The sequence below is a fragment of the Perca fluviatilis genome, chromosome 19 (assembly GCF_010015445.1).
Source record: "Perca fluviatilis chromosome 19, GENO_Pfluv_1.0, whole genome shotgun sequence".
In the NCBI taxonomy this organism is placed as follows: domain Eukaryota; kingdom Metazoa; phylum Chordata; class Actinopteri; order Perciformes; family Percidae; genus Perca; species Perca fluviatilis.
The window spans coordinates 33,479,751-33,507,482 of NC_053130.1; the positions used below are offsets into that span (position 1 = coordinate 33,479,751).

The 27,732-nt window shown below is 41.3% G+C and overlaps 1 protein-coding gene across 1 annotated transcript; it reads left to right on the forward strand.

Annotated features, from left to right (window-relative positions):
- The first annotated feature begins 650 nt into the window (after positions 1-650).
- On the forward strand, positions 651-27,732 carry LOC120547725 (steroid 17-alpha-hydroxylase/17,20 lyase). Its single transcript, XM_039783344.1, has 11 exons — positions 651-1,000; positions 1,104-1,242; positions 3,722-3,957; positions 6,166-6,252; positions 10,097-10,315; positions 14,687-14,856; positions 15,369-15,472; positions 17,092-17,340; positions 19,357-19,446; positions 23,321-23,932; positions 26,820-27,732. The coding sequence occupies exons 1-11, from the start codon at positions 686-688 to the stop codon at positions 26,996-26,998; spliced, it is 2,400 nt and encodes a 799-aa protein (XP_039639278.1). The 5' UTR covers positions 651-685; the 3' UTR covers positions 26,999-27,732.

The following is a 27,732-nucleotide window of genomic DNA, read 5'->3' on the forward strand; positions in this document are numbered from 1 at the left end:
CAAAAAAAATATCTTTTCCATCTATCTTCTTCGTTTCCGTCTATCTATATCAAACCGAATAACCCATCCAAACTAGACGTAGTATAATAATAAATTGAATTTATATAGCGCTTTTCATGGACTCAAAGTCGCTTTAAAGTAGTATATTAGCCCAGAAACCATCAGTCAGTATACAATACTATCCCCCTTTTTGTCCTTTTTGTATCCATTCAATATATTCAATTTAAATAGTCTCTTAAAATTGCTCATTGTTGTACATGATTTCATCTCTTCACTGCAGCTGTTCCATAAATCAACTCATTTGGTTGTGATGCAGTGATATTTAGCATTTGTTCTTAGAAGTTTGAAATACAAAAGTTAAAGGCTACCTGAAAATTGTACTTCAATACAGTAATGCACTTAGTTCCAAATTTCCACCACTGCTGACTACACTGTCACAGTGGCCATGTGTGGATATGTGTCGCCGTGGCTTTCTGCAGGATCCAGTGAATCAAGTGTCATCTTATCTTGTTGAAGTTGGCCCGGGCCTGAAGAATTCCGAGTCAAGGATTTGGCATTGAAGGAGCTGCATAAAAGGCGGTCCCCGCAGCAGCTCAGCGCCTTCCTGCAGAGCTCCTCTGTGTGATGCTTGGCCTCCGCTGAAACCCCCCCCCCCTCCCCTCTGTCAGGGCCCTCTGCTGTGGCTATGGCTTGGTTTCTGTGTCTGTGTGTGATTTTGGCCGTGGGCCTGGCTTTGCTAGCGCTGCGCCTGAAGCTCAAGATGTCCGCTCGTGGCCCCCAGGAGCCCCCCCGCCTCCCAGCGCTACCCCTGATCGGCAGTCTGCTGAGCCTGCGGAGCCCACACCCTCCTCACGTGCTTTTTAAAGAACTGCAGAAGAAATACGGACGGACGTACTCTCTGATGATGGGCTCCCACTGTGTCATCGTCATCAACCAGCACACACACGCCAAAGAAATCCTGCTGAAGAAGGGAAAGATATTTGCAGGAAGACCCAGAACTGTGAGTAGACCTCTTCTTCATTGTCTTCTTCTTCTTCTTCTTTGCAGTTGTCATTTATGTTTTTCCCCCCCCTTTGTCCACCCCCGTCCTGTGTGTGATGAAGGTAACCACAGACGTCCTGACCAGAGATGGGAAAGACATTGCGTTTGGAGACTACAGCGCTACCTGGAGATTCCACAGGAAGATAGTCCATGGAGCCCTGTGCATGTTTGGGGAGGGCTCTGCCTCCATCGAGAAAATGAGTGAGTACAGTTCTCTCTACACTCCTCCAACGTGATTCTTCTTCTCATCCCTTGTGTTGTCCTCAGGCCAAATTTGACCCGTTTTCAATGTTTTTAATATCAGAAATATGGGTTTCTTGCAACCAAATTTCCCCCAAAATAACTTGGATGCGTGCATATAGGTTGTATGGGACCCATGCAACATTCTTCACAGGTAAAATGAATGATTACTTCCATTGAATTTTGGGTGTTTTATTCTATTTCATATCATTTGAAAAAGATCTGTTTAAATGGTTTTAGAACAGACTCCTGACTAAACTTTGACATAAACCAGTCTGTGATTCACTCAACATCCTCTGATCATAACTATTAGTCAAAATAATTCATAATTTCTGCTTTTTTTATAACTCAAAAATTAGGTAAAATGTCATTTACATTAGGTTTAATGACTATAAATATAAAAAAAAGCGTTGAAGAAAGTGACAAAAGCGACAAAAATTTCAAAAATAGGGACAAAAATGGATAAAATAGATACACAGGTGATCAGTTAAATGGCCGGTCCTCCAATTACCAAAAAACAGATGTCCAAATCCCCCCAAAAAAAGTAATATTGAAATACATTTCCAGAACAAGCACACTGCATTTGCCCAAAAAAAAGTATCCAGGTCGGAATGAGAGAAAGGAAGCGATTTCGGAACTGCTGCAGAATTTTTTAAGAATTATAAAAAAAAAACACACAATTCAAAAAAAAAATGTTCTTCTTCTCTGCTTTCTGCAGCAGTTCCGAAATCGCTTGCTTTCTCTCATCATGCAGTGTGCTTGTTCTGGAATTGGTCAAAAAGCATAATAACCATAACCATAAAAATGGCAATAAACATCACCATATTAATGAATGCTCATTTAGACCTATAGGAAATGTTGATATACTAATTTAGACATAATAGGCTTTGTCATTTAAAGGCTCAAATTTGTCTTGCAGCTCCAGACCGATTTTTTTACTTATAGCCAAAAATGGCTTTTTTAATAGTAAGGTGCTGACCCCTGATCTAGTGGGATCTCACCATGCAGATACTTTTTTTTTTTTTTGAGGAAGCAGTGTCGCTGTTACTCTCTATGTTACAGTACTGTAAAGTACAGTACAAATTCCACACTGAAAAAATACTTTGTCTTGTTAACTCGCCGTCCATCGACTTACAGGTGAATTGGGTATTTGAGTTGGATGCAGGACAGGGACATAGGAGGACAACGGGATGATGACATGTAGAAATGGAGGTGTAGTGTAGGATTATGGGTAGAGCTTCCGATGCTTACATGTCAATGTCATTACAATATTTGCACATTGAAGATTTTTTTCATTAGATAAAGTGCATGTTGAAGATGCCCATAGTACCTTCTCAGATCTTTCTACCATCCACAGTGGTGGAAAGTAACTAAGTACTTTTACTCAAGTACTGTACTTACATACAATTTTGACTTCATTGAGCTTTACTTGAGTTTTTTCGTTTTCCTTATACTTTATACCTCAGCTCCACTGCATTTGGGAAAACAATACTGTACTTTTTACTGCACTACATTATCTGACAGCTTATATTTACATACACAATATACACTCAGTCTATATAAATATAATGCATTGTTATAGTGTACATTAAACTAACCAGCAGTGTAGTAGTAGTTAAGTAGTTTAAATGAGTGTGATACACACACACCAAGGATCAAATAGTTTTCTTTGTTTATTATTTAAAGTTAGTTGACTTTTCAATTTAATTTCAGTTTAGTCTGAGTTTGTTTTCGGAGTGTGTTTTTAGTGTGAGGTTGTTTTTCTCAGGGCCAGTTATAATGTCTCAGTATGATTTAGCTACATATAGATACAGAATCCATTGTGGAGGAATAGCCCTGATGTTGAATCTTTGTGCTACTTTAGTGTCCCAAGTGAAGCAATTACGTCCCGGCGCCATCTCAAGTCAAGTTCAGGGTCTCCAGAGTTGACCGAAATTCACGCTGCCCCTGTTTTAAAGTAGTGAGATATATTATATTTTTTTTAATTCGTTTTTAACCTGGCAATATAGTTTCAGTTTAGTTTTAGTTTTCCTTAAAGGTTTAAGTTTTTATTTAGTTTCAGTTTACAAAAAAAAATAGTTTGTGCTTATTTTCGTTTTAGGTGATAACCCTAACACACACACACACACGCACGCATACACACACACGCACACACACACACACATACACACACACGCACACGTACACACACACAGGCTCGCATGCATGCACACATACACACACACATGCACGCACGCATACAAACGCACACGCACGCACACACACACATACACGCATGCACTCACACATACGTACACACACACGCGCACATATACACACACGCACGCACGCACACACACACACACACACACACAATATAAAGTATAAAGCGAGTGAACATTTTGATAACAGTTTTAGAGTAAGCATTGTACAGATGGTGTGTTGCCTGTGTCCTGCTCAGTCTGTGCAGAGGCCCAGTCCCTGTGCTGCGTCCTGTCTGAGGCAGCAGCTGCTGGACTGGCCCTGGATCTGTCTCCTGAGCTGACTCGGGCCGTCACCAACGTCATCTGTTCGCTCTGCTTCAACTCCTCGTACCGCCGCGGGGACCCAGAGTTTGAGGCCATGCTGCGCTACAGCCAGGGCATCGTGGACACTGTGGCAAAGGACAGCCTGGTGGACATCTTCCCCTGGTTACAGGTACACAACTCAAACACAACGTTAGAGCAGGATCTTATGTAATAATAAGGCAATAAACAAGAAAACATAGCTACGGTGTCGCACTGACCACTTCAAGAAAAAGTGTTAGATTAGACTCATATACATCACAATACTGCACTAAGTGCAGCTTACACAGACATAGGTTTTGCTTACATCTTTATAAATACTATTTAAGTAGTTAAGTATTCCCAACTTGTATACTGTATGTTTGTACAGTCTTTCCTTTGTATTTTTGATATCTTTATTTTTTGAACATTTCTTCTAGTATTCTATCCTATTCATTACTTATTGTATGTGTGTTGTGTGTCTGATATTTTGCTGCTGTAGCACTGACATTTCCCAATTTGGGATCAATAAAGTCTAATCTAATCTAATCTAATCTACAGGAGATGTACAGTAACACAATTAAAGAGCATCTTGAGTATTTTTCAACATCAATGTATGTTATCAGTTTTATTAAATTAGTTTTATTTTATTTAAGTTAGTTACTATTGACATTTGCTGCGTACCAGGAAAAGCAATAACTAGCCACTGCCTTAACGGTATAGACCACATTTCCCATAAATCCCGTAAGAAGCATCTTGTGTCATGCAACACCAGGGATGTTTACACCAGGGATCTTCAACAAGGGGGTCCGGGGCCACTAGGAGGTCCTCAGAGTCAATGCAGGGGGCCTTCAAATTGTTTTGTTTTTTTTCAAAAATGGAAAAGTCTTAACATGAATCCAACATATTATTAGCAAATGTAAATCCCCACTGCTTACTGGCCTATAGGTAACTTAGTCACTAAGGACATCCACAGATACAGTTCATCTCAAGGATTCACTGTGCCACATGTATGTTTCACATTAAAATATTATTTATAAAATCATACCAACAATTATTATTATAATATAATTATAACATTTGAATAGCTTAGTATTCTATGCAAAAAGGGTATGTATAAAGGCTTTAGGCTGCCCTACATGTCATTGTAGGCCCAGTTTATTATGCAACTTAATGTTATACAATATATATATTACGTGGTCCCTGCTCCATCTCTCTTTCAGTTAAGGGGTCCTTGGCTTAAAAAACACTGAAGAGCCCTGGTTTACACCTCCCACCCCACCTTATTTCCTGCTCTGCTCCCTTCAGAAGTACTACGGCCACTAGAGGGTGCCATCACTATACATTTAACCCTTGTGTTGTCTTCCTGTCGACCGTACAACTTTAAATTTTTCTGGGTCAAAATTTACTCTTTTTTTTCAACGTTGTGGTCGTCTTTTTTGACACTTCTGTTGCTTCTCCCCAAAGTTTTTTATACCTTTTTTTGTCACTTCTTACTGATGTTTTTGTCACATTTTTCCTGTGCTTTTTTGGTTGTTTTTTTCCCTACGTTTTTGAACCTGTTTTTGAACCGACATTTTTGTCACTCTTTTCACATTCTTTTTTCTTCTTTTTTTTCTCCAAATGCTATAAAATTGAATAAAACACCCAAATTCAATGAAAGTACTGAGCTGATCTTTTATTTTCCTTGTGAAGAGCAATGGTTGTATGGAACCATCCACATAATTTTTTTGACAATTTGGTTGAAAGAACCCAAAATTTCTGATATAGAAACATTTTGAATATGGGTCAAATTTGACCCGACTAAATATAGTTGGTAAATGCAGCTTGAACTAACGACTTATCTGGGCGTTGTTAACACTGACCCAGCTGTCCCTAAATGTCCCACCGCCTAAATGTCGCCGCCTCGCTATCCTCTGTCCTTTGGGACACACACACACACACACACACACACACACACACACCAGGTGCGTATTCAAATAAAAAAAAATCTAAGCCAAACAATATGTCCCCCTTCGTTTTTTGTTTTTTTTAGCTCCTTTTGTCTTGTACCGTTCCATGTGTGTCTTCACGTTGATCACTTGTATTCCACTATAAACAAAAAGAAAAGAAAAAGAGGAGTCCCCTTCATGACTCATACATGCAGTTTTTAATTTGGGATGTTAAAAATTTTTCCTAACACCTTCAACCTTAAAAAAATATTTAATACAACCATCCGACTTAACTCAACGCTGGAACAAAATAGAGAGACTTAGACAAAATACTGTTTATATTTGTATTAACGTGTCTATTGAAAATATACATGCACTCATAATACAACAAACGTCATTATGTTAATAACGGCTGTCTCTCTTTGCTCCAGATGTTTCCTAATGCAGACCTGCGTCTTCTGAAGCAGTGTGTTTCAGTCAGAGACGAACTTCTTCAGAAGAAATATGATGAACACAAGGTACAGTTGGCCTCTTGCTCATTATGTTCCCTGTGTTGTCACTAATGGGGTAAAGATGGTTTGAGTGGCCACAATCTGTAACTATAATCTCTGTGGGAAGTTCCTGGAAAGGACTATGTCATTTGACATTATTATGCACCTGCACAGAAGAATTTTTAGATACGCGAGTTGTTTCTTCACAAAAGTCCACTTATTATAGGGAAAATAGAGACAGTGGCACACTTTGTATTCTTTTAAAGTGCTCATATTATGCTTATATATTATCTTTTTTGGGCATGTAATAGGTTTACAAAGTGAAAAAGCCCAAAGTCCACCCCAAAGGGACTTACCATCTCCAACAGCAAACACTGTTCACAAACTGTTGTAGTCCAGCCCGGAAATGTAAAACTTGTCTTTCTGTGTAGTCTAATGCCGATCTTACACCAACCGACTTTTCAAGCGATTATACTATTGGAGACAAATTTCCAATATTGGAATGAAATCATGAGGGGCCAGTTGTTCAAAACATTTATGATGACAAAATGATCTGGATTTGGAAATCCCATTTTTTGCTATCCAGGATCAGGTAATCTGTCTTACTTTTATGCCGGTTTTTCAAAGCAACATTGGACTGGATCACCCTGATCCAGATAGACAGTTTTCAAGATTACCAAATCTGGATTACCAGTGCTCTAAATGGGACAACATATCACTATGTGGGCTAACAGCTATGTAAAGAACAGGTAGGAGAGCCAACATGGGGTCACTGTAAGGGTTTCTTATTTTGAGACAAAACACAAAAATAACATAACCATCCACTTCCATTCATAATTTCTTTTATGACCCCTCATCTGAGCCACAACAAATAAAAACAAATATACATTAACAAATACATTGTGGATATTTTGAAAATGTCTTAAAAACAAAACAAAAGGCTAAATGTCCAATAGTTAACAAAATAAAGAATGTTCAGGGTTCTTCTTCATCTGAGGAGGAGAGACCAGCATCTCCAAGCCCTGCTTTTAGGAGGCGGATCTGAAGTTTGGCCTTGGTTTGGTCAGCTTGATTAGTTCCTCTGCCAGGAGGATCTGTGCTTCTGCTCTTTCAGTTTCTCGTTTAGACATGGGGACAAGACCGTTTTTATTTTTATTTTATTTTAACTTTACTATACTGAATAGCTTAATTGGTAGCCTATGTCTACTTCATCTACTTTATCACTGTTACAACGGTTACACAAGTCAAGTGCAAAATATAAATAAAAGTATATACACTACATGATACAAATGTATTATTTGACCAATTTTACTACATTTTCTTCCTGGAATCCACCTTGAAATCCTACCCCCTGTTGGGATCAGGATAATCCTGTTTTTTTGGATCAAATCCTACTGACAAGTTTTGAACAACACAAACTGAAGGTTTGATCCAGATTAAAACTAGGATTGGATTCCGTAATCTAATCTGATTTCAGAATCCTTCTATCCCTTTTGAACAACCCATTTTCAAGATTTGATCCAATCCGATAACCAAAATCCGATCAGATTAGCTTTGAACAACTGGCCCAGTGAGTTTAAAGGTCCTATGACATGCTGCTTTTTGGATGCTTTTATATAGGCCTTAGTGGTCCCCTAATACTGGATCTGAAGTCTCTTTTATATAGACCTTAGTGGTCCCCTAATACTGTATCTGAAGTCTCTTTTATATAGGCCTTAGTGGTCCCCTAATACTGTATCTGAAGTCTCTTTTATATAGGCCTTAGTGGTCCCCTAATACTGTATCTGAAGTCTCTTTTATACAGACCTTAGTGGTCCCCTAATACTGTATCTGAAGAATTACAGCCACTAGAGCCAGTCCCAAAATGAGCTTTCCTTAGGATGCGCCATTTCTGTGTCTGTAGCTTTAAATGCTATTGAGGAGGGGGGGGGGGTGGGGGGGCAAGGTGGAGGGTGGGGGTGTGGCCTTGACCAACTGCCACTTTGCTCGTTTGAAAGCCATGATGTCTCTCTCTCATGGGTGGGCCAAATTGTCTGGGCGGGCAAAGCAGAGAAAGGGGAGGTAACCTTTCTCCTTATGACCTCATAAGGAGAAGATTCCTGATCGGCCCATCTGAGCTTTCATTTTCTCAAAGGCAGAGCAGGATACCCAGGGCTCGGTTTACACCTATCACCATTTCTAGCCACTGGGGGACCATAGGCAGGCTGGGGGAACGCATATTAATGTTTAAAAACCCTCCTAAAGTGAAATTTTCATGCCATGGGACCTTTAAATGGGTCCCTGCCAGTTCATGGTTACGGTTTCAGTGTTTTTTTCAATGATATTTCTTTTGAGATCCACTGCTGCTTATGACCTCTACCTAGCTATGTAACTACTAGGGGGTACAGTTTTTCCAAAAATTTAATCTGGATCAAAATGATCCGGATTTGGAAATCCCATGTTTTGCTATTCAGGATCACCTGATCCATCTTACTTTTATGTCAGATTTTTAAAGGAACATTGGATTGGATCTTTGATCTAAATACCAAATTTCAGGGTTACCAAATCCTGTTAACCAGAGCCTTAAATGGAACCAACAGTGTAGCCTACTGGCTTAGCAAAGAACAACAGGTATGCAAAATACACAAATAGCCATTGTTTGTTTTAATTTTAAGAAACAGAAACACTGTAATAAACAGAAAAACTTTACATTCCTTATTTTGTTATAATGTTTAATAACTAAACTAAGATAATACTATCCAATAGTCCATATCTCATTAGATGTAACATGCTTCACATATGCTTCAAATATGAAGAAATGTATCATCAATAAACATTGAATTTGTGATCATTCACTTAAAAAAAACTCACAACTGAATGGTTGGATCAGGATAATCCTGTTTTTGTTGTTGTTGATCAAATAGATCCCATACCGAGTTCAAAGTTTTGAAAAACCCAAAAGGCAGGTTTGATCTAGATCAAATGTAAAATCGGATTACATGATCTGATTTTAGTTCGGAATCCTCTTTTGCTTTTGAAACACCCATTTCCAAGATTTGCGCCAATCCATGATCCAAAATCCCACTGGATTACTTTTAAAAAACTGGGCCCAGAGGCCCCCACGGTACGATACTATCGCGATACCATATTATTGTGGTTTTTGTGTTATTCTACTATATATTGCAATTTATTACCTTTTTTCAACCTTTAAATTATGTCCCCAAAGGAAAACTGTATCTTTCATGCTGACGGTCACCGCTGCTGACCTCACCAGAATCCACCAACTCTACTCAACAATCAATCATCATCATATCCATCATTTTTAAGAAGAAATATGTAATATTTGAAACTAGGACAATGTTGACCATCATGATCGGCAACCCAGTCAACCAATCTGTCTCAAGTTACTGATTGCTCTGCCGTTTGCTCGCAATGCTTGTTATTATTACACATTGTTACTGACATGCTTCACTTCAGAGCTGCAAAGATTAATCGCTAAATCGTTTAGTTGTCAATTATTTAATTAATCGCTAACAATTTTGATAATCGGTTTCATTTTATTATGAAAAAAACGTCAAAACTTCTCTGATTCCAGCTTTTTAAATGTGAATATGTTCTACTTTATTCTCTCCTCTGAGACAGTAAACTGAATATCTTTGAGTTTTAGACAAAACAAGACATTTGAGGATGTCATCTTGGACATTTTTCACCCTATTAGAGACCAAACAACTTATCGATTAATCAAGAAAATAATCAACAGATTAATCGACAATGAAATTGATCGTTAGTTGCAGTTGCGGAGTTGCTTTATCTATTTAATGCAAACCCCATCTAATGCAGTGTACAGTATACTATGAGTGTGAGTGTACATTGACACGGTGCTCCCTCCCAGGCAGACTACAGTGACCATGTGCAGAGAGACCTGCTGGACGCGCTGCTGAGAGCCAAACGCAGCGCTGAGAACAACAACACCGCAGGGATCAGTGCCGAGTCGGTGGGCCTCAGTGACGACCACCTCCTCATGACTGTGGGAGACATCTTTGGAGCTGGCGTGGAAACCACCACAACTGTGCTTAAATGGGCCATCACGTACCTCATCCATTACCCACAGGTAAGGCTGGAGCAGTAGCCAAGAGAGGTGGGCATCAAATAATCTCTCCTTCATACAATAGCTGTGTTCGAAACCGTTTCCTCATTCAGTCACTCACTGTTCCCTATTAGAGTCCGGATCGGGGCGCATTTATCTGTCCGAGCCCGGCCCGCGTCCGACAGAGCAGTAACCAAACCCGGCCCAAGCCCGACAGCAATTAAGATATGGGTGAGGCTATTTGCACCCCTGGTACAATTAGCAGTATGCTATTTGTACCCTGGTGCAATTAGAAGTGTATGCTATTTGCACCCCTGGTACAATTAGCAGTGTATGCTATTTGCACCCCTATGCATTTACAGTACCTTGGCATATATTTACACAGAGTTATCCATACTACTCATGTATTACACCTTTTTGGAATATTATCGCCCTGACATTCTTACCCTAACCATAACCATCCCACTCCTCTTGCCTAAACCTAACCAACCCAACCAGAGCAGGCATATTCATGAGTCTTCCCCTACCACCCTGCAAAAAAAAAATTCGCGTTCGCAGGTCCTGACTTACGCAATTGCATGCAAATTATCCAATCCAAATTTAAAAAAATAACATAACCACACAGGGGAATCAAACTCCAAACTCCCATACCAAAGGCAAGCGTACTTACCACTCAGCCAGCAGTTCTTTCAGGAAGTTGAACAACTGTTTACCACTTGGTTTCTTCAAGCCTCGGTTGCTAGGTAACCATACTGTATACAAAAAAATAGGTACTAACTAACAAACTAACGGTTGTATGCTTTCACTGAAGACAGAAAGCGCAACTGTAGTATCCATTTTCCGCTAGAAATTCAATTGTTATAAACTTTAGAGACAAAACTTCCCTAATATGCCAGTTTCAATTGGGGGGGGTTTGCGTGGATTAAGCAACGCGTTTTTTGTTGTTACGTCACAGGGTGTAAATAGCTCAGCTGTGTGGCCGAGGCTATTCGTACCGGGGGTGCAAATAGACACTCCGTTAAGATATTTATGTCTGAGCCCGACACAGTTAAAATCAAAAGATTTTTCTCATACTAATGACTAATGTACGTTTGTTTGTGTGGAAAGCCCGCTTTTATTAAGCAACTGTAGGAAGGCATTTGGAAATGTCAACAGATGAGCGCATCAGCGCACACAGGGCAACATGCGCACGTTAACACAGGCGTGCACAAGAGGTGCGCTGATGTGACCGAGCCCGACCCGAACCCGAACATCATTTCTAAATATCTGTGCGAACCCAGCCCGGCCCGTCGGGTTCCGGTCGGGTTCCATCGGGTTCCATCGGGTTCCGTCGGGTTCCGTCGGGTATCCATCCTCTATTCCCTATATCAGTGGTTCTCAAGCTTTTTCAAATAATGTTCCCCCTTTGAACAGTATTTTAAGCCATATACTCCCTAACCAGCACAATTCATTTTTGGTAGAAAAAAAAAAGTCTCTATACAGCGATGTCAGCGATAGATTTACTAAACAACAGCCTTGGACCTGGAGTACATTTAAATGCTAATTAAAAAGGCGAAAAACCTTGGAAAAAAGACGGTAGAAAGAAGGAAGTAAGGCAAGAATAGGTTGAAAATAGTAACAAGAACTTCAAAAAAAGAGACACAAACTTCAAAAAAGCAATTAAAATTTTGAAAAAAAAACACATTAGAAAGAAGGAAGGCAACACTAGGGCGACAAAAGTAACAAAAATTCCAAAAAGCGACAATCTTAGAAAAAAAGAGACAAAAACTTGAAGAATAGGTCAAAACAAATGACAAATCCTTCAAAAAAAGGTGACAAATGTTTTAAAAAGTGACAAACTTGCAAAAACAGCCTTGTAACTGACAAACATTTTTCAAAAAATCTGCAGTCCTCCAAAGTACGCCTAGGGGTACACGTACCCCCATTTGAGAAACACTACCCTATATAGTGTTTATTAAATAGTAGGGCTGTCAACATTAATGCGTTAATCGCGTTGCGATTGACGGCCGAACATAACGCATACATTTTTTTTTATCGAATTAATCGCATGCCGCCATTTATTAATTTCTTTTCACTTCACTCTGCCTCACATCGTCCCTAACAGGCTACAATTTTGACCCTTTGTCGCACCTTTACTTATCATCAAGCTGCCATACTTCCTCCTAACACATCCTGATGCTGTAGGCTGCAGCATGATGGAGAAATGCAGCAGCAACACGATTCTGAATGGCGCTTTTTATTTTCCAAAACTCCCGGACGGCTCATAGACAAGTCGAAAGCCATATGTCACCGAAGCACGTGAAGCTTGAGCTACCAGCTACGAGCTAAGCATAGTACAGTTAACGTGTCTCAGGTTGATGCTAGTGAGCTCAGGCAAAGCTCTATTTTGGAGAGTGCTACTCACCGACCTGTTATTGACTGTCTCATCAACCGGTGATCGCTGGACGTCAGTGAGTAATCAAAATTATTTAGGAGGTACTGCACACTATATTGACTCTGGTAAGTAGGGTTAGGTACCGAAACGTGCTGACCTAAACGGTAGTAACGAGACCGAATAAGAATGAAGATGTCGGTGCCTCATTTCGGTGCCTGACTTTACACTACACCTGACAGCAGGTAACGTTGTTATATTGTTATAGTTATTACATTATTATTATTATTAAATCTTTAATTTTGACCATGGCCTTAACAATAAACAAGTTCCTGACTGTTGTTTAGTACCCTTCTTTTTTTTCTTTTTTCTTCTTTTGTTTACAGTAAATAAATAATTAACTAATACAAATGTTAAGGTCAAGTTCATAAAGTAACTTTCTTTGCATTCATTTGATTCCCAATCAAGATACACTGGTAAGAATTGCTTTCCATTGTTAATATGTACTTAAAAACAGTTCTGAAATGCAAAATAATAGAATTTTAATCATGTGATAAAACATGCAATTAATCGCAATTAACTATAGAAATTCAGCGATTAATCGCGATTAAAAAAAATGTATCGTTTGACAGCCCTATTAAATAGTGAACTATATAGGAAACGACCAAACCAGATTTCGGCACTGAAAACATTGTTGCGTCAGAAGATGTGCCGGTTATTTGTGTGACGGAGGCGGGCGCGCCCAGCATCAGGTAAACAAACTGAAACAAAATGACTTATAATGAATCCCTCAAAGCAACCGAGCCCTCAGGAGAAAAGTAAAAGGTTGTACGTTTGTATATATGTTGCATGTTACATTTCCCGCTCCATTATTCCTTTTCAGTTTCTGCTTCTGCTTCTTCTTCTCCGGGAAAAAAGGGCCGCGTTGCATTGTGGGTGTACTGGAGTAAAATGCAGGGTACATCGTATGTACACTCAAATTAGCTGTGCATTGTGGGTATTTTATAGTGGACTATATAGTGAATGAAATTAACAGCAGAGAATTGGAACACCACTACAAAACGGCAAACACAGTATAGGGAACGGTTTCGAACACAGCGATTGTCTGTTGGGATGATGGAATGCTTTTATTTAGCCATCCAGCCATATCATTAACCTGTATTCTTCTGTCTAGTCTTCCACATGCTTGACACTCAACTTGGTTAAGTGTTAAAGTTTTATTTTAATTTTTTTAATTAGCATTTTGTGACTTCACAAACATGCACTGTACAGAAACCAATCTTACGTGCCTTGAGCTGCAGTTCTTCTGGAGTCCACTAGATGCTAATCGGGCTCCACAGTTTATTTATCTCACTTCTCCTTATGTGAGTCTTGGTTATAGTTGTGGAGAAGTATGTTTTCAACTATGTCAGGTTTATTGACAGATGTTTCAGCCTATCGCAGTCACATTTGGATTTTCAGACCCCCAGCAACCGATGAAAATCATGATGTACGATAATTCACACTTAAAGCCATGCCGTCAGAAACCTATGGGGGATGGGTCACAGATGCTACATCCTCAGCCGTGATACCACAAAACGTTGGTGGTGATAGAGCTCGTGAAAGCTCTGATCTATGTATTTTATAAAGGAATCACATGAAAAGTGATATTTCGAAAAAGTGTGAAATTCATAGATTAAAAAACCTGGTTAAAAAAATTATATTAATATTTGGGGTGGCAGTAGCTCAGTCCGTAGGGAGTTGGGTTGGTAAACCGGAGGGTCGCAGGTTTAAGTCCCTTTACGCGCCAATGTACGAAGTGTGGACTGGTAGCTGGAGAGATGGCAGTTCACTTCCTGGGCACTGCCAAGGCGCTCTTGAGCAAGGCACAGAACCCCTCCCACCCCACCCTCCAACCGCTCAGGGCGCCTGTTCAGCAGTCTCTCCATTTCAAAGGACCTGAGCATGTGTGTGTGTATTTCAGGCCTGTGTGTAGTATGCTCTTACAAACAGAGTGTAAAATGTGCGTGTGCGTGTGTGATTAGGTGCAGAGGCGTATCCAGGAGGAGCTGGACAGTAAGGTGGGGGAGGACCGGTCCCCCCAGCTCAGTGACAGAGGCAGTCTACCCTACCTGGAGGCCACCATCAGGGAGGTGTTACGGATCCGCCCTGTGGCCCCGCTGCTCATCCCCCACGTGGCCCTCAGTGACACCAGGTACACTCAACACATGGCACTTTAGGCTGTTCTGACCACGACGTTCCACTTCCGGTATTGCTGCCGGAAATTCTGCCAGATTTCTCTTTTCGCCTGGTTGTCTGTTACCTTCCGCTTTCTTTGTGTTGTAATTTTAAACTCCGGTGGATTCATGAGGACTATGGTTAACTGCTCCTCAGATCTCTGCAGGGTAAATCCAGACAGCTAGCTAGACTATCTGTCCAATCTGAGTTTTCTGTTGCACGACTAAAACTACTTTTGAACGTACATACGTTCCACCAAAACAAGTTCCTTCCTGAGGCTTCCTGAGGCCAGACCTTCCTCCGCAGTGCTGTGGAGGAAGGTCTGTCCATGCGAGAATATACAGCACCAGTCATGTCATACTGACTTGTTACACATAACTGGTCTGACACTGGACTGATGTTGGAGAATGTTGCTCCATATTTTGTGTCATTTGTGTCAAAACTGCAGACATTTAGTTTGTTCCTCTCTGTGTCTGTGCCTGTCTTTAGCATAGGGGATTTCACAGTGAGGAAAGGAACTCGCGTCATCATCAACCTGTGGTCTCTGCACCATGATGAGAAGGAATGGAAATACCCAGAGCTCTTTGACCCTGGTGAGAGGAAACTGCTGTCAAATACCAGGTTTTACTCTGGACAGTAATGCACTGAAATGTAATTGTTTAGTGTGGAGCCAATAGACATTTTCTCATGTCGGCTGGAGAAAAGGCCTATTGTGAAGTCAGTTTTTTTTACTGAACTCAATATAAAAAGAACCAGATTAATGATGATGCAAAAATAAGCCATCTCTGCTGTTAAGGACTCAGGATGTAGAATGGAAAAATGAACTAGTCTCTAGCCACCAACCACCTGAGCCAGTTTTATTATACAGGGATCTATGATCCAAATGCAGTAAAAACATATTTGAATCCCGAGACCATTTAAACTCTGGGTGACATGCAGCATATGTTGAGGAATTATAAAACTTAAAAAGTGTCTAGTGACTGACTGATAATCCACCCAAGAAGAAAATGGAACTTCATTTATGGTGCTCACAACATTGAAAAATAATATTTAGCAGCAACAGCAATGTGTCTTTCTGGAAAAGAAAAGAAAAAAATTCTAGCTGCTCAGGATAATCTAGACCTCTTCTTTCTGGAAATACAAATTCACCTCCATTTTATCATATCTTAAATGCTGGACTAAGAAAACCAAAAGAATGGTGAGAACTCTGTTTGAAATTGAAATGAATTGAACTTTTAAGATGGTACTGATAGCATGAGGTCCTTCTGCAACAGAACTGAGAATCCTTTTTTTTGGCATGACGCAGATTTTCATGTGGACCTTGTAGTTTATTTCTTTCTTTCTTTATTTATTTAAATTTTAATTACAAAGCAAAACAAAACAAATACCAATGCAACACAGATACACAACACATGGACAGTGTGTCAGAGGTTACAGAAAGAAAAGAAAAATTAAGGATACACATATATGCACACACATACACATGCACATACATACACACACACACATTTTCTTGTGCTTATAGATATCAGTCCCTCCAGAAAAACGCGATTATGCGATCGCATAATTCAATGCATAATCAGCGCGTAAACATAAAAAGATTTTTTTAAATACGCCGCACTTTCGCCGCATAAATTGCCGATTTCCGCGCAAAATATGCGGGCCTTGCATGATTTCATAATCCCCGCATTTTCGTTGGAAAAAAGTCCCATAATATATCTTAGCAGAAAGTTGAAAAATGTTGCGTTTACTTCACACAAGAGCAGCCATTTTCCCCTGTTGCCATGGGAACGTTATGAAGTGACGTAATTACGCGACGTTAACATCATCGAAAAGCAGGGTGTTGGGGTGTTGGGGGGGGGGGGAAATCACTTTTTTTCTCTTTTTCATCAAATCGCAGTTTTTGCAAGTTCCCACAATTTCATCGCATAAAATTGCATAAATATCCTGCATATTCCATCGCATTTTTTAAGAAAACGTGCCACATAATCAAGGATTTTTGCCCGCAACAATCACAAAACAACTCCAAATTTTTCTGGAAGGACTGTGATATACACACATACACCTATAAATACATATACTTAGGATGACCTTAGCTTGGTCAGTCAAAACAAACAAAGAACTTAAACTAAATGACTCTTATTAATATAATCTTTACCTTGTAGTTTTGCTTGTGTGTGTTGATATGGGTTCCCGTGCTGTTCCTCTGCAGGCCGGTTCTTGAACAGTGAAGGCACAGGGCTGATCATCCCGTCGTCCAGCTACCTGCCGTTTGGCGCCGGTCTCCGGGTGTGTCTGGGCGAGGCCTTGGCCAAGATGGAGCTTTTCCTCTTCCTGTCGCGGATCCTCCAGCGCTTCACCTTCTCTGTCCCAGCGGGTCACTCTCTGCCCAGTCTGGAGGGTAAGTTTGGTGTGGTCCTCCAGCCGGCCAAGTACAAGGTGAATGCCGTGCCCAGACCAGGCTGGGAGGGAAACCAGTGGCAGGCATGTTGAAACTGGCCACATGTTCTCAACATCTGGGGTTTTCATTTGTGACCTGAGAGCATACATCAGGCAGGCAGATGATCAAACGCGTTGCAGTGAATAAGACATATAACATCTCTTTTTATGCATGACATTTATTACAATTTCTTCACAATGTAACCCTAACTCAACCAACAGTTCTGTACATTATTTATAAATAAAATATTGGTGTCCAATATACCGTATTTGACAAGTTACTTCTTCTGCCATGACATATGCATACTCAATCTACATACCAACAGTTTCATATTTAATAGGAAACATATATACATATACACACACACTCTATCTATCTATCTATCTATCTATCTATCTATCTATCTATCTATCTATCTATCTATCTATCTATCTATCTATCTATCTATCTATCTATCTATTTTAGCTGCCAGAATGTTGGGGTAAAGACTCAGTACTTTGATTCTGCAGGTAATAGTCACTGAATTAATTTCAAGTTTCCATTGAGCAGCAGTGGGGTATATATATATATTAATATGTATATATATTAATATGTATATATATATATATATTAATATGTATTCATAGGCCACTGTTCAACAAGTTATGCTGATCTTAAAGGGTAACAACAGTTTTTTTCAACCTGGACCCTATTTTCCTATGTTTTTGTGTCTAAGTGACTGATGGGAACAACAATCTTTGACGTTGGTCCAGTATTAAGGGTGAACGCTGTAACCGGCAGCCACAGCTGCAATGTAACCAATTCAATTCAATTCAATTTTATTTATAGTATCAAATCATAACAAGAGTTATCTCGAGACACTTTACAGATATATTATTACTATAATTTACAAAGGCCCAACAATTCCAGTAATTCCTATGGGGCAAATGTGCATCGTAAATTCGGTCCACTAAAAGGGCTTTATTTTGCCACTGAAAGGCTCAGATTATTATTCTACGTGTCTGACAATATTATGGAAAGTATCCCAACAGAGATAGGCCTCTTCGAGACCGTGTATAGAGCCAACACATGTTCACATGTAAATTGGTAAACTATGTGTTTATTTCAACCAAAACTAGAGTTGTGATGGTTGGAAAAGTGGAAAGACAAACCAAAACGGCTTTTTATAGTTTTATTTTGTTTCTGTCGACTTTGAATGAAGTGTATGTTTAAATAGAAGGATCTTACTATTTAACAGAAAGGTCGACCTCCTTAGAAATCCGTTCTATATTGTTGTCAGACTCTTAGAATATTAATCTGAGCCTGTCAATGGCAAAACAAGCACTTACCCTTAAATACATATGGGTGTCGGACTGAGGGTGTAAAGGGGACTGACTACCAAGGGCCCTCATGTGAAGAGGGCCGAAAAAGATGCTGGAATGAATAGCTGTGGATGTGGGGATGGGCCCATAGAGAATGCCTTTCTACAGGGCCCAGAATTTTCTGTTACACCCCTGGTTTCATTCAAATTAAATGCAGAAATGCAAGATCATCTTTGGTAATCTTCTGTCTCTTTGCTATGCAATCATGTTATAATTATAGTTATAATAATCTGATGCTGCTGTGTTTCATGCTGAGACTTTTTAAGCGATGCTAAGATTTACCATCAGCTGTTTTCATATAATGAAAAAGGAGGGGCGGTGGGGGGGGGCAGCTCCACCAGTGTGGAGTGTTTCCGTGCCTCTATAGTGAGCGGCTATCACCATTCATACACCTGTTTTGTTGGGGCATGCTGATTGACACACATAGCCCGCCCCCTGCACTTGTCCTTTCATTGTAATTGGTTCAACACTAGTGAGTATGGAAATTCCCCCGCGCGACCCTTGGCTCGCACCTGACCAACGGGAGAATGCGCGAGGCCGCAGACGGACAGACACACAGCCGCCGGACCGCCGCTGTGAACCACAAGCGGGTTACTCTAAAGTCACACCACCGACAGCTGGTTCCGTTAACCGGCTGTAGACCACCGTCACTCCACACCAACTCCCGCCCGTGAAGAGGGCGACAACATGCCGCGGTCTTTCTTGGTAAAGAAACATCACATCGCTAAGAGAGCAAACTATGGAAGACTGAGCTCAAACACTGAGGGTAAGACACATTCACTGAACGCATCACTCTGTGTGAATAACGGTCAGAGGAGGGAAAGTAACAAAGTAGGCCTACTCTTGGCTATTATTACAAAATAGAAATATTGAATAAAGTTATGTCAGGTAATATAGAGTAACCTCAGCTAACATAGAAATTGATATTACACAACAGTACACCTGCTAGCCTACATAAAGATAATCTTTACAAATGAATACGTTGATAATTGAACACGCCAAGCAAAGTATTTTATTGCTCGGAAGTGTGAATGCTGGACTTTTACTTAAATGTTTCAATTAAGTAAATGTCCAAAAAAATAATAAATAATAATAATAATATTTTTTTTTAGAGTAGCCTAGCACTTTTTTGTTGTTCTAGATGTCCAATGGCTCACAACCATTAGAGATTAAAGGCATCCTCTTTCTGACCAAACTGATTGGTTAGAAGGTCAGGTTTTACAGTATTTTAAAGACATTGGAGTGGTCATGTATCCTACTAAATGTTTTAAACCCAGCACAACCTTTCTGTTTCAGCTCTTTACAATATTATGTAAGGGAAATAATGCTGAATAAAGGGGCATGGCAGTTTTGTCTGGCCACAAACAAAATGTAGTTTTGTGATTTAGCAGGTGCAACGTCCCCAGCTCCTTGAGAGAGCAGAAGGGCCCCATTAAGCAGCCTCAAGAGGCTACGTAGCAGCCTTCCAGGCTCCTTCTGACAAATCCCTCCTTGCACCTTTGTATTTGTTCCAAAACAGCCCTTAAAGTGAGCTTGAGCCTTCCCCATCCCCATCCCACTGTATTGATGAACTTCCATTATTGCCATCAGAATAGGAAATAGAAAGAAGACCTGGTAATAAGACTGACTGTTTAAAGGAAACTATAGTGATTTAAATTAAAGAAACTTGTTAAATGTTTGGCTTAAAAGGGCTACAAATGGTGATTTCCTGCACGTTTCCAAAGACTGAATTGCAGTGAGTGTATTTTTGCAAGTGTGTGTTCTTAAACTCCTGTCTGTATTTAAAATATGTTGGGTTTTTGATCATTTTTTGAGTGAAGATTAGGATTAGAATTAAGCCCCTAAAAAGATTTTAGTTTTCTTTTTGACATAAAAAAACCATGACTAAATAAGCAACAGCCAGTGGTAAAGTTTGGAAAAGAGCTGGAGCGGGCAGGTTGATACCTACAATATCAACACTATCAATAGTGCTGGGTGTCGATACCCTGGATTTGATACCGGTTTCTGAACGATACATTTTATCAAAATGAGTGCTGTCAAACAATTAAAATATTCAATCGCGATTAATCGCATTAATGTCATAGTTAACTTGCAATTAATCGCACATTTTTATCTATTTTAAATGTCCCTTGATTTCTTTTTGTCCCATTATTTTTTTTCTCATTTAAATACTCTTATCAACATGGAAAAGTGGATCGGCTAGCTTTGTGCAAATGTTTTTTTTATTGAAAACAACATTGGCATATACTGTAGTGTTCAGTTTCACACTAACATTCTCACTTAGAGCAAATAATCTCTCACACAATGTAACACTGTCCATCAATAAAATGGTGAAAGAAATACTTTGTCACACAAACAGCCCCTTCAACAGCCCTCTCCGAGGGATAAAAACAGGGCGATACAAAATAACATTACAATACTTTCTTTTTCTCAAGTTTGCTTTTAACATAGCAGTCAGGCTACTGCTCTTTATTCACCAGAGGCTCATCAACCCAGCCTCTTATTTCAGAAAGAATGAACAGTAACGGTTACCAATAAAAGGTAAGCTACTTCTTTGCTTTGAGCCAGTCACTCAAACAGACAGCCTGTTGACATTTTCAGACAACAGGGAAGCTCACTTCTTTTGTACAACATGCCCAGACAGTGAAAACAACCTTTCAGAAGGTACCGATGTGGCCGGTGTTGCTAAGTATTCGTGTGCAAGGCGGGCCATTTCACTGTGTGCCCCTTCATGTGTGGACCACCATTCCTGGGGACAGTCATCCATGCCAGTAAGAGGCTCTGCCTTGTAGCGCTCCAGACATTACACACAATGTTAGTCTACTACTCTTTGGCCGGCTCACGAGCCCAAACTAGTGTGTGCGGTGTGCCTGTTGTTTAGTTTCCAGTCTACCTAGATCCGGTGTGGTGTTGTAGTTTTTCTAACGTTACTAGTTGTTGCAACAGCATGTGAAAAAAACTACGTTTGCAGGCCAAAAAGAACGTTAGCCTAATCAAAAACAATTGACGCTGTTAAAATGGGTTTGCGTTAACGCCGTTAATAACGCGTTTAACTGACAGCACTAATCAAACCCATTTTAATAAAAAGAACTTACACATGACAGTACACTTTAGTTTCAGCTCCTTTATACCTATGTGACGCACACGGTAGTCGCGCCTTTCAAAATACAACAACACACACCAAGAGCCCCGTATTTGTGTGTAGCGTAGTGTTTTTCCTGCATGCAGCCAATCAAAAGCATTATTAGATCTTGGTACAAGCATGCTGCATTTTTGGCTCACTGACACTGATGAGATTTACTCCTGAGGGCTCCTGCACACTGGCTGCGTGGCGTGAGCGTGTCAGCTGCGTGGCGTGTTGGATTTTATTTTGGCTCCCATGTTAACAGGTTAGAGCTTACACACTGCCTGTGTGACACGCACGTCTCAGGCGCGGCTCGAGCCACGTCGGCAGTATTGACGGCAAAATAGGCTACAGAATATTTCGGTCTCTATTGAGAGGTGCAATATTTGAAAATCGATAATTATTTATTAAAATTACATTTATATCTGCATTTATGTCAAAACCTAGAGACTTTCAAACATCAACATGTCATTTATTAATATGTATTCATTTCTAAATGACATATAAACATCTTTTCCTATTCTATTTTGCCTGGAAACGCTTCCAACACGCTTGCGTGTCGCATGAAAAATAGTCCGTTCTATTTCTAGCATGCAAGCGTTTACGGTGCGGCTCGAGCCGCGCCTGAGACGTAGGCAGTGTGTAAGCTCTAACCTGTTAACATGGGAGCTGAAATAAAAACGGACACGCCACGCAGCTGACACGCTCACGCCACGCAGCCAGTGTGAATGTCTCTATCTTAAAATGCATCCAATATTTACCCATGTTTTATCACATCTCTGATCATGCAACTGCAATCAAAAAATGGCTGCAGCATGCTGTGTTTGTGTTTCATGTCTGGCAACGACTAGCCTGGCTCCGCCCTCCTACGTACTTCCACTCAATTTTAATTTTCCTCCAGTACTCCGTCTGGGTTTGCGGTATATTCTTGGGTTGTCTCTGGTCAAATCTTTACCGGTCCAATCAGCAAACAGAGGGAGTTGGCTAAGGCGAACGCTAGCGATGCTAAGCCGACGTCATGACCAAACGTTAGCGATTGGTTATGGCAGATCCAGAGTGGCTTGGGGCGGATTCAATAGTTTTAAACTTCAACAGAGTACCCGCCTTCAAGGAAGTTAACACTTGTCAATGGAGAGTGGCCAGACTCTCTGGACCAATGAAATGGACCAGAGTCTGGTAGGACCAGGCTAATGTATCAGAGTCTGGTAGGACCAGGCTAGTGGACCAGAGTCTGGTAGGACCAGGCTAGTGGCCAAAACGTTCCGTACCGTAATGGAAATTTAGCATTGTTGTCAGAGAAGAAAGTATTTCATGTTCCATTATTATCTAATGACATATCATGGTAATTTTATGATTTAATACAGTAAATATATTACACATTTCTCCTTTAAATGTACAAATATCACAGAGGCATTATGAAGATTAATTAATATTGTTGATAATACTGTAAGGTGTGTGTGTGTGTGTGTGTGTGTGTGTGTGTGTGTGTGTGTGTGTGTGTGTGTGTGTTCCGCAGAGGTCCCCTGCAGCCCCCATGAAGACTCTGTGCTGCACAATGACATCCCCCCTCGTCATCATTGTCCAGCCACAAGCCCATGGCTATTCCAGTCCCTCTCCTCCTCCTCCTGTCCTCTTTCTCTCAGAGCAGACCGACTGCATCTGCCATCTTCTCCAAACACCCCCCCTTTCTCCTTTTTGGGCCACTCTTCAGAGGGCTACATTAGAAGCCCTGCAGATGCCTACAAGCCAGCTGAATCCTGCACCAAAGGGAACCTGGGAATCCAGTGTGTCACAGGAGACCACAGGAGGAGAGAGAACCTCATCCCTTCGTCCCTCCCTCTCCTGGCCCTCTTTCCGACCATCCCTCACGGCAGCAGCCAGGGGAGCTTTGCGTGTTTGGACTGTAAAGAGTACTTGAGCTCCTCGGGCCTGGCCAAACACGAGCAGCTCCAGTGTGAGTGGAGCAGTAAGAAGCACTTCAGCTGTAAGTACTGTGAGAAGGAGTACGTCAGCCTGGGAGCGCTCAAGATGCACATCAGGACACACACACTGCCCTGTGTGTGTAAACTCTGTGGCAAGGCATTCTCCAGACCCTGGCTGCTTCAGGGACATATACGAACACACACAGGTCAGTGAAACACACGTCCACACCTTAAAGCTTCTTATTGTAAAAAAACAACTCTTTATTAAAGGGCCACTCTCCGATTTTACACACAAAGGTCCGCTGACCAGTCATGGTATGTCCTTCTGGAGGAGCTCAGTGAAGTCTGAGGAAGTAACCCTGATGATGTCATCGGGAGACTACAAAGTTATAGACCCTTTGCACGTGACATCACACTCTACTCCCGCGAATTATGAACGCCATGACGGACGGTGGAAGAGCTATTCTGTAGACTGACGGCAAGTCAAACGAGAACGTGTTCGCTGCTTATATACTGTGTATGGTTCGCTGTTCTTGTTCTCACGAGTCACATACACAATCTGCAGAGTAATCCTCACCAACACAAGCATGTGTATGTATTGCCTTTCTGTTTTAAATGACTGATAAATAATAATAATAATAATAAAACTTCCTCACCCAGCTAGCTGCCGTGCTAACCAGCTGTTCCTGCTAACAGGTCCCACATAACTATCATTGGTTATTCACTGACCTACATATCCCAAAAAGTAAGCCGTTCTCTTGATCATTTAACTTAACACGCATACAAAAAATATTGGTTAAATTAAAGATGACATGGCACGGAAACTAGCTTCAAAAGGCCAAACAACGATTAAATTATGCTCAGCCAGTGAACAACGATGCGTGCCTGTAGCTAGCTTTCCCTGCTAGCTGATAGCCGTTAGCTGCTAGCTGCCGTCCTGTGAGTGTATTCAGACAGGCTTCTGTGATAATCATCCCAATAACAATCCACGCGGTTGGTGTGGCTATGTCCTCCAGAGGACAGGTCATATCACGTATTGAAGTGTATTCCCCCTAAAAAAAAACAGTAGCGCGGTAGTAGCTGCTAGTTGTAGCAAGAAAAGGTAACGGCGAGTGTTCCGTTCGAAGCGTAGTGTGTGAAGAGTGAAGAGCAGATTTGTTTACAAGGGAAGAAGCTTGGAGTAACATAACTATGGAGAATATAGCAGATATGCAACACACAGAAGAGCCTTTTGGAGGTAATATGGTCGTGCCTTTTATATCGACGCGTATACAGACGAAGGAACTAGCCTCAAGAGTTGGAAAAAACAGAGACAGACAGAGGGGCAACAGGCAGATGAACTTGCTGCTCCAAGCGCAAGCTAAAGCTAGCCTTCAGTAACTGGAAGACATAGCCACACCACCACCGCTCCATGGATTGTTATTGGGATGATTATCACAGAAGCCTGGCTGACTACACTCACCGGACGGCAGCTAACGGTAACGGCTAGCGGGGCAAGCTAGCTACCGGCAGGATCGAGACAGGGACCAGGGTAGGTGAATTTAAACAATGTCTGAAGAAGCCATGAAGAAGAAGATAGCTAGTATAATTATTATTATTACATTTTATTTAGTGTTATTTATTTGAAACTAATGAAACTTTCCGCTCGTCTACTACACTATTTAGCTTGTGCTTCCGGTGATTCTGCCGTCCGTCATGGCGTCGTCACGTGGTCGTGGTCACGTGTTTGCAAGGGGTCTATAGCAGCAAGCCTGCATTACAAACTGCAGGCATGACGCTTGAAAAGGCGTGTGCATTTCTGAGGAGATTCAGTTTCACCTCTGTCTGAAGATATACACACTCTCATCTCTCGATCGGCCAATCGCATGTGCTCTCTTTCTCTCTCTCACTCTCGCTGTCCTTTTGTCTCTCGTTCGCTTTCGCCCGGTTGGTTGAATGATGTTCAAATGCCGTCATCATTGAAATAATTTCCGTTCCTGGTAGCAAAACCAGTTCACCAAAATTGGGCAGCCTCCAATCTGCGTCCCACTGGGTCAGGAGGAGGGTGGTAAACTAGGGTCGGCTGCTCTGCGTTGACCCATTCATATAGATCCCTGATGCAGGTTTGAACCGCGTCACTGTGTCTCTCTGCATAGGCTACTGTTCTAGTTGGGATTGGTTAGAGCAGAGATCTTCAACAGGGGGGTCTCCAGAGTTGCTGCATTGGGGCCATTTAAATCATCATCCACAGATACAGTTAAGCTTCAAGGATTCACTGTGCTACATGTATGATTAACATTAAAACATAATGTATAAATATATATGAATATGTCAATAATTATTATTTTAATAGTTTCGTATTGTAGGGCACCATTAGAAAAAGGTATGAATAAAGGCTTTAGGCTGCCCTACAAGTTATCGTAGGCCCAGTTTAATGTGCAACTCAATTTTATGTAATATATGTAGTAGGGGGTTCGTGCTCTGTCTCTCTTTCAGGTTAGGGGTCCTTGGTAGCCTGACAAGCCAGACCCACATCAAGATGTTGGGTCTGGGAACTCACCATTGGCAGGGCTCAATCCAAGGGGCGGGATAAACGGTTGTCTTTCAAATTCAGTCCACACGCTATAGGATAGCGCTACAACCAACCAGAGCAACGAAGAAGGTAGCAGAGCTAGTTGATAGGTTAAACTTTTGCCGTATCCGGTCGGCAAAACTCCGAACACATCTTCCTTTTTTAAGAATGACTTCGGCGCCGTTCTTTGTTCTTTTCTCAAAGAAAAGTTTAACGCCAAGTCTTCCAGAGTCGCGGCCAAAGCCGATTCCAAATACCACTGTTTCCAGCAGCAGCAGCCATAAGCCCGCGCACCGACTCTATACACGATGTGATTGGCCCGGCAAGAGTTTGGTTTTTCCAGCTCGCAAGCCAACGGAGAGTTGCCAGACCCCCTGGATGCAAATTACATTTGCTGCCGCTAGGGTGTGTCTAGATTTCTTGGCTAGGTCCTTGGCCTAAAAAACATTGAAGACCCCTGGGTTAGAGGGTTTATGGATTACTATGAACAGGAAACTACTACCGCGCCATTACTGACATAAATCTCTGTGTTCCACATGCAGGAGAGAAGCCGTTCTCGTGCCTACACTGCAGCAGAGCTTTTGCTGACCGATCCAACCTGCGAGCTCACCTCCAAACCCACTCTGAAGTGAAAAAGTACCAGTGTGCAAGCTGCTTCAAGACCTTCTCTAGGATCTCACTGTTGGCCAAGCACCATGAGTCTGGCTGCCCGCTGTCCTGACTGTGAACGTCTTCCTGCTCCAAAATACTCTTCTGTAGAGTCTCACTGAACAACCGTGGCTTTGAAACAAAAACCGGCTAGGAGGTTTGCACAGCTTGGTGTGGATCACAAAACCTGCATGCCTAAGCAGTGGAAAACAAGCTAGCGTCTGATGACAAAACAATTATTTCACAGAGTTTGACAAAATAGTGTATTGACATCTGTAGCTTGCTGTCAGAAACCACTTAGTTACTTAAGTGTATATGTGTCCAACTAACATGTATTTTGAAGTGTTTACAATGTTGCACAGATTGAGTCAGCATGAAGCAGCCACACATGTATTTAAATGTTCCTTTTGCTCTTATTGCCTGGTAACAGTGATGTTAGAACTGACCCCCACATCACCCCCACACAATAATAAGAGGAATAGGTCACACATTATCAGGCTGTATCACAGTAATGGTTTGTGTTGTTTGATTCACTGTGACAGAGAGGGGTGACTGTGGTGAGCAGAGGGTTTGCAGAGGAGATGGCTGTGTTAGATGTGTTACTGAAAAAAGATTACGGAGTCTTTCTTCAGTTTGCTTAATCCCCTTATTCTCATTCGCTGTCATCGCAAACTTGTTGGAGAAAACACAACGGCCCAGTCACAGTTCTTGAAGTCCCCAAGTGGGATCTGCCTTAGGCCGGCTACACACTGGCTGCGTGGCGTGAGCGTGGCGTGAGCGTGGTGTGAGCGTGGCGTGAGCGTGGCG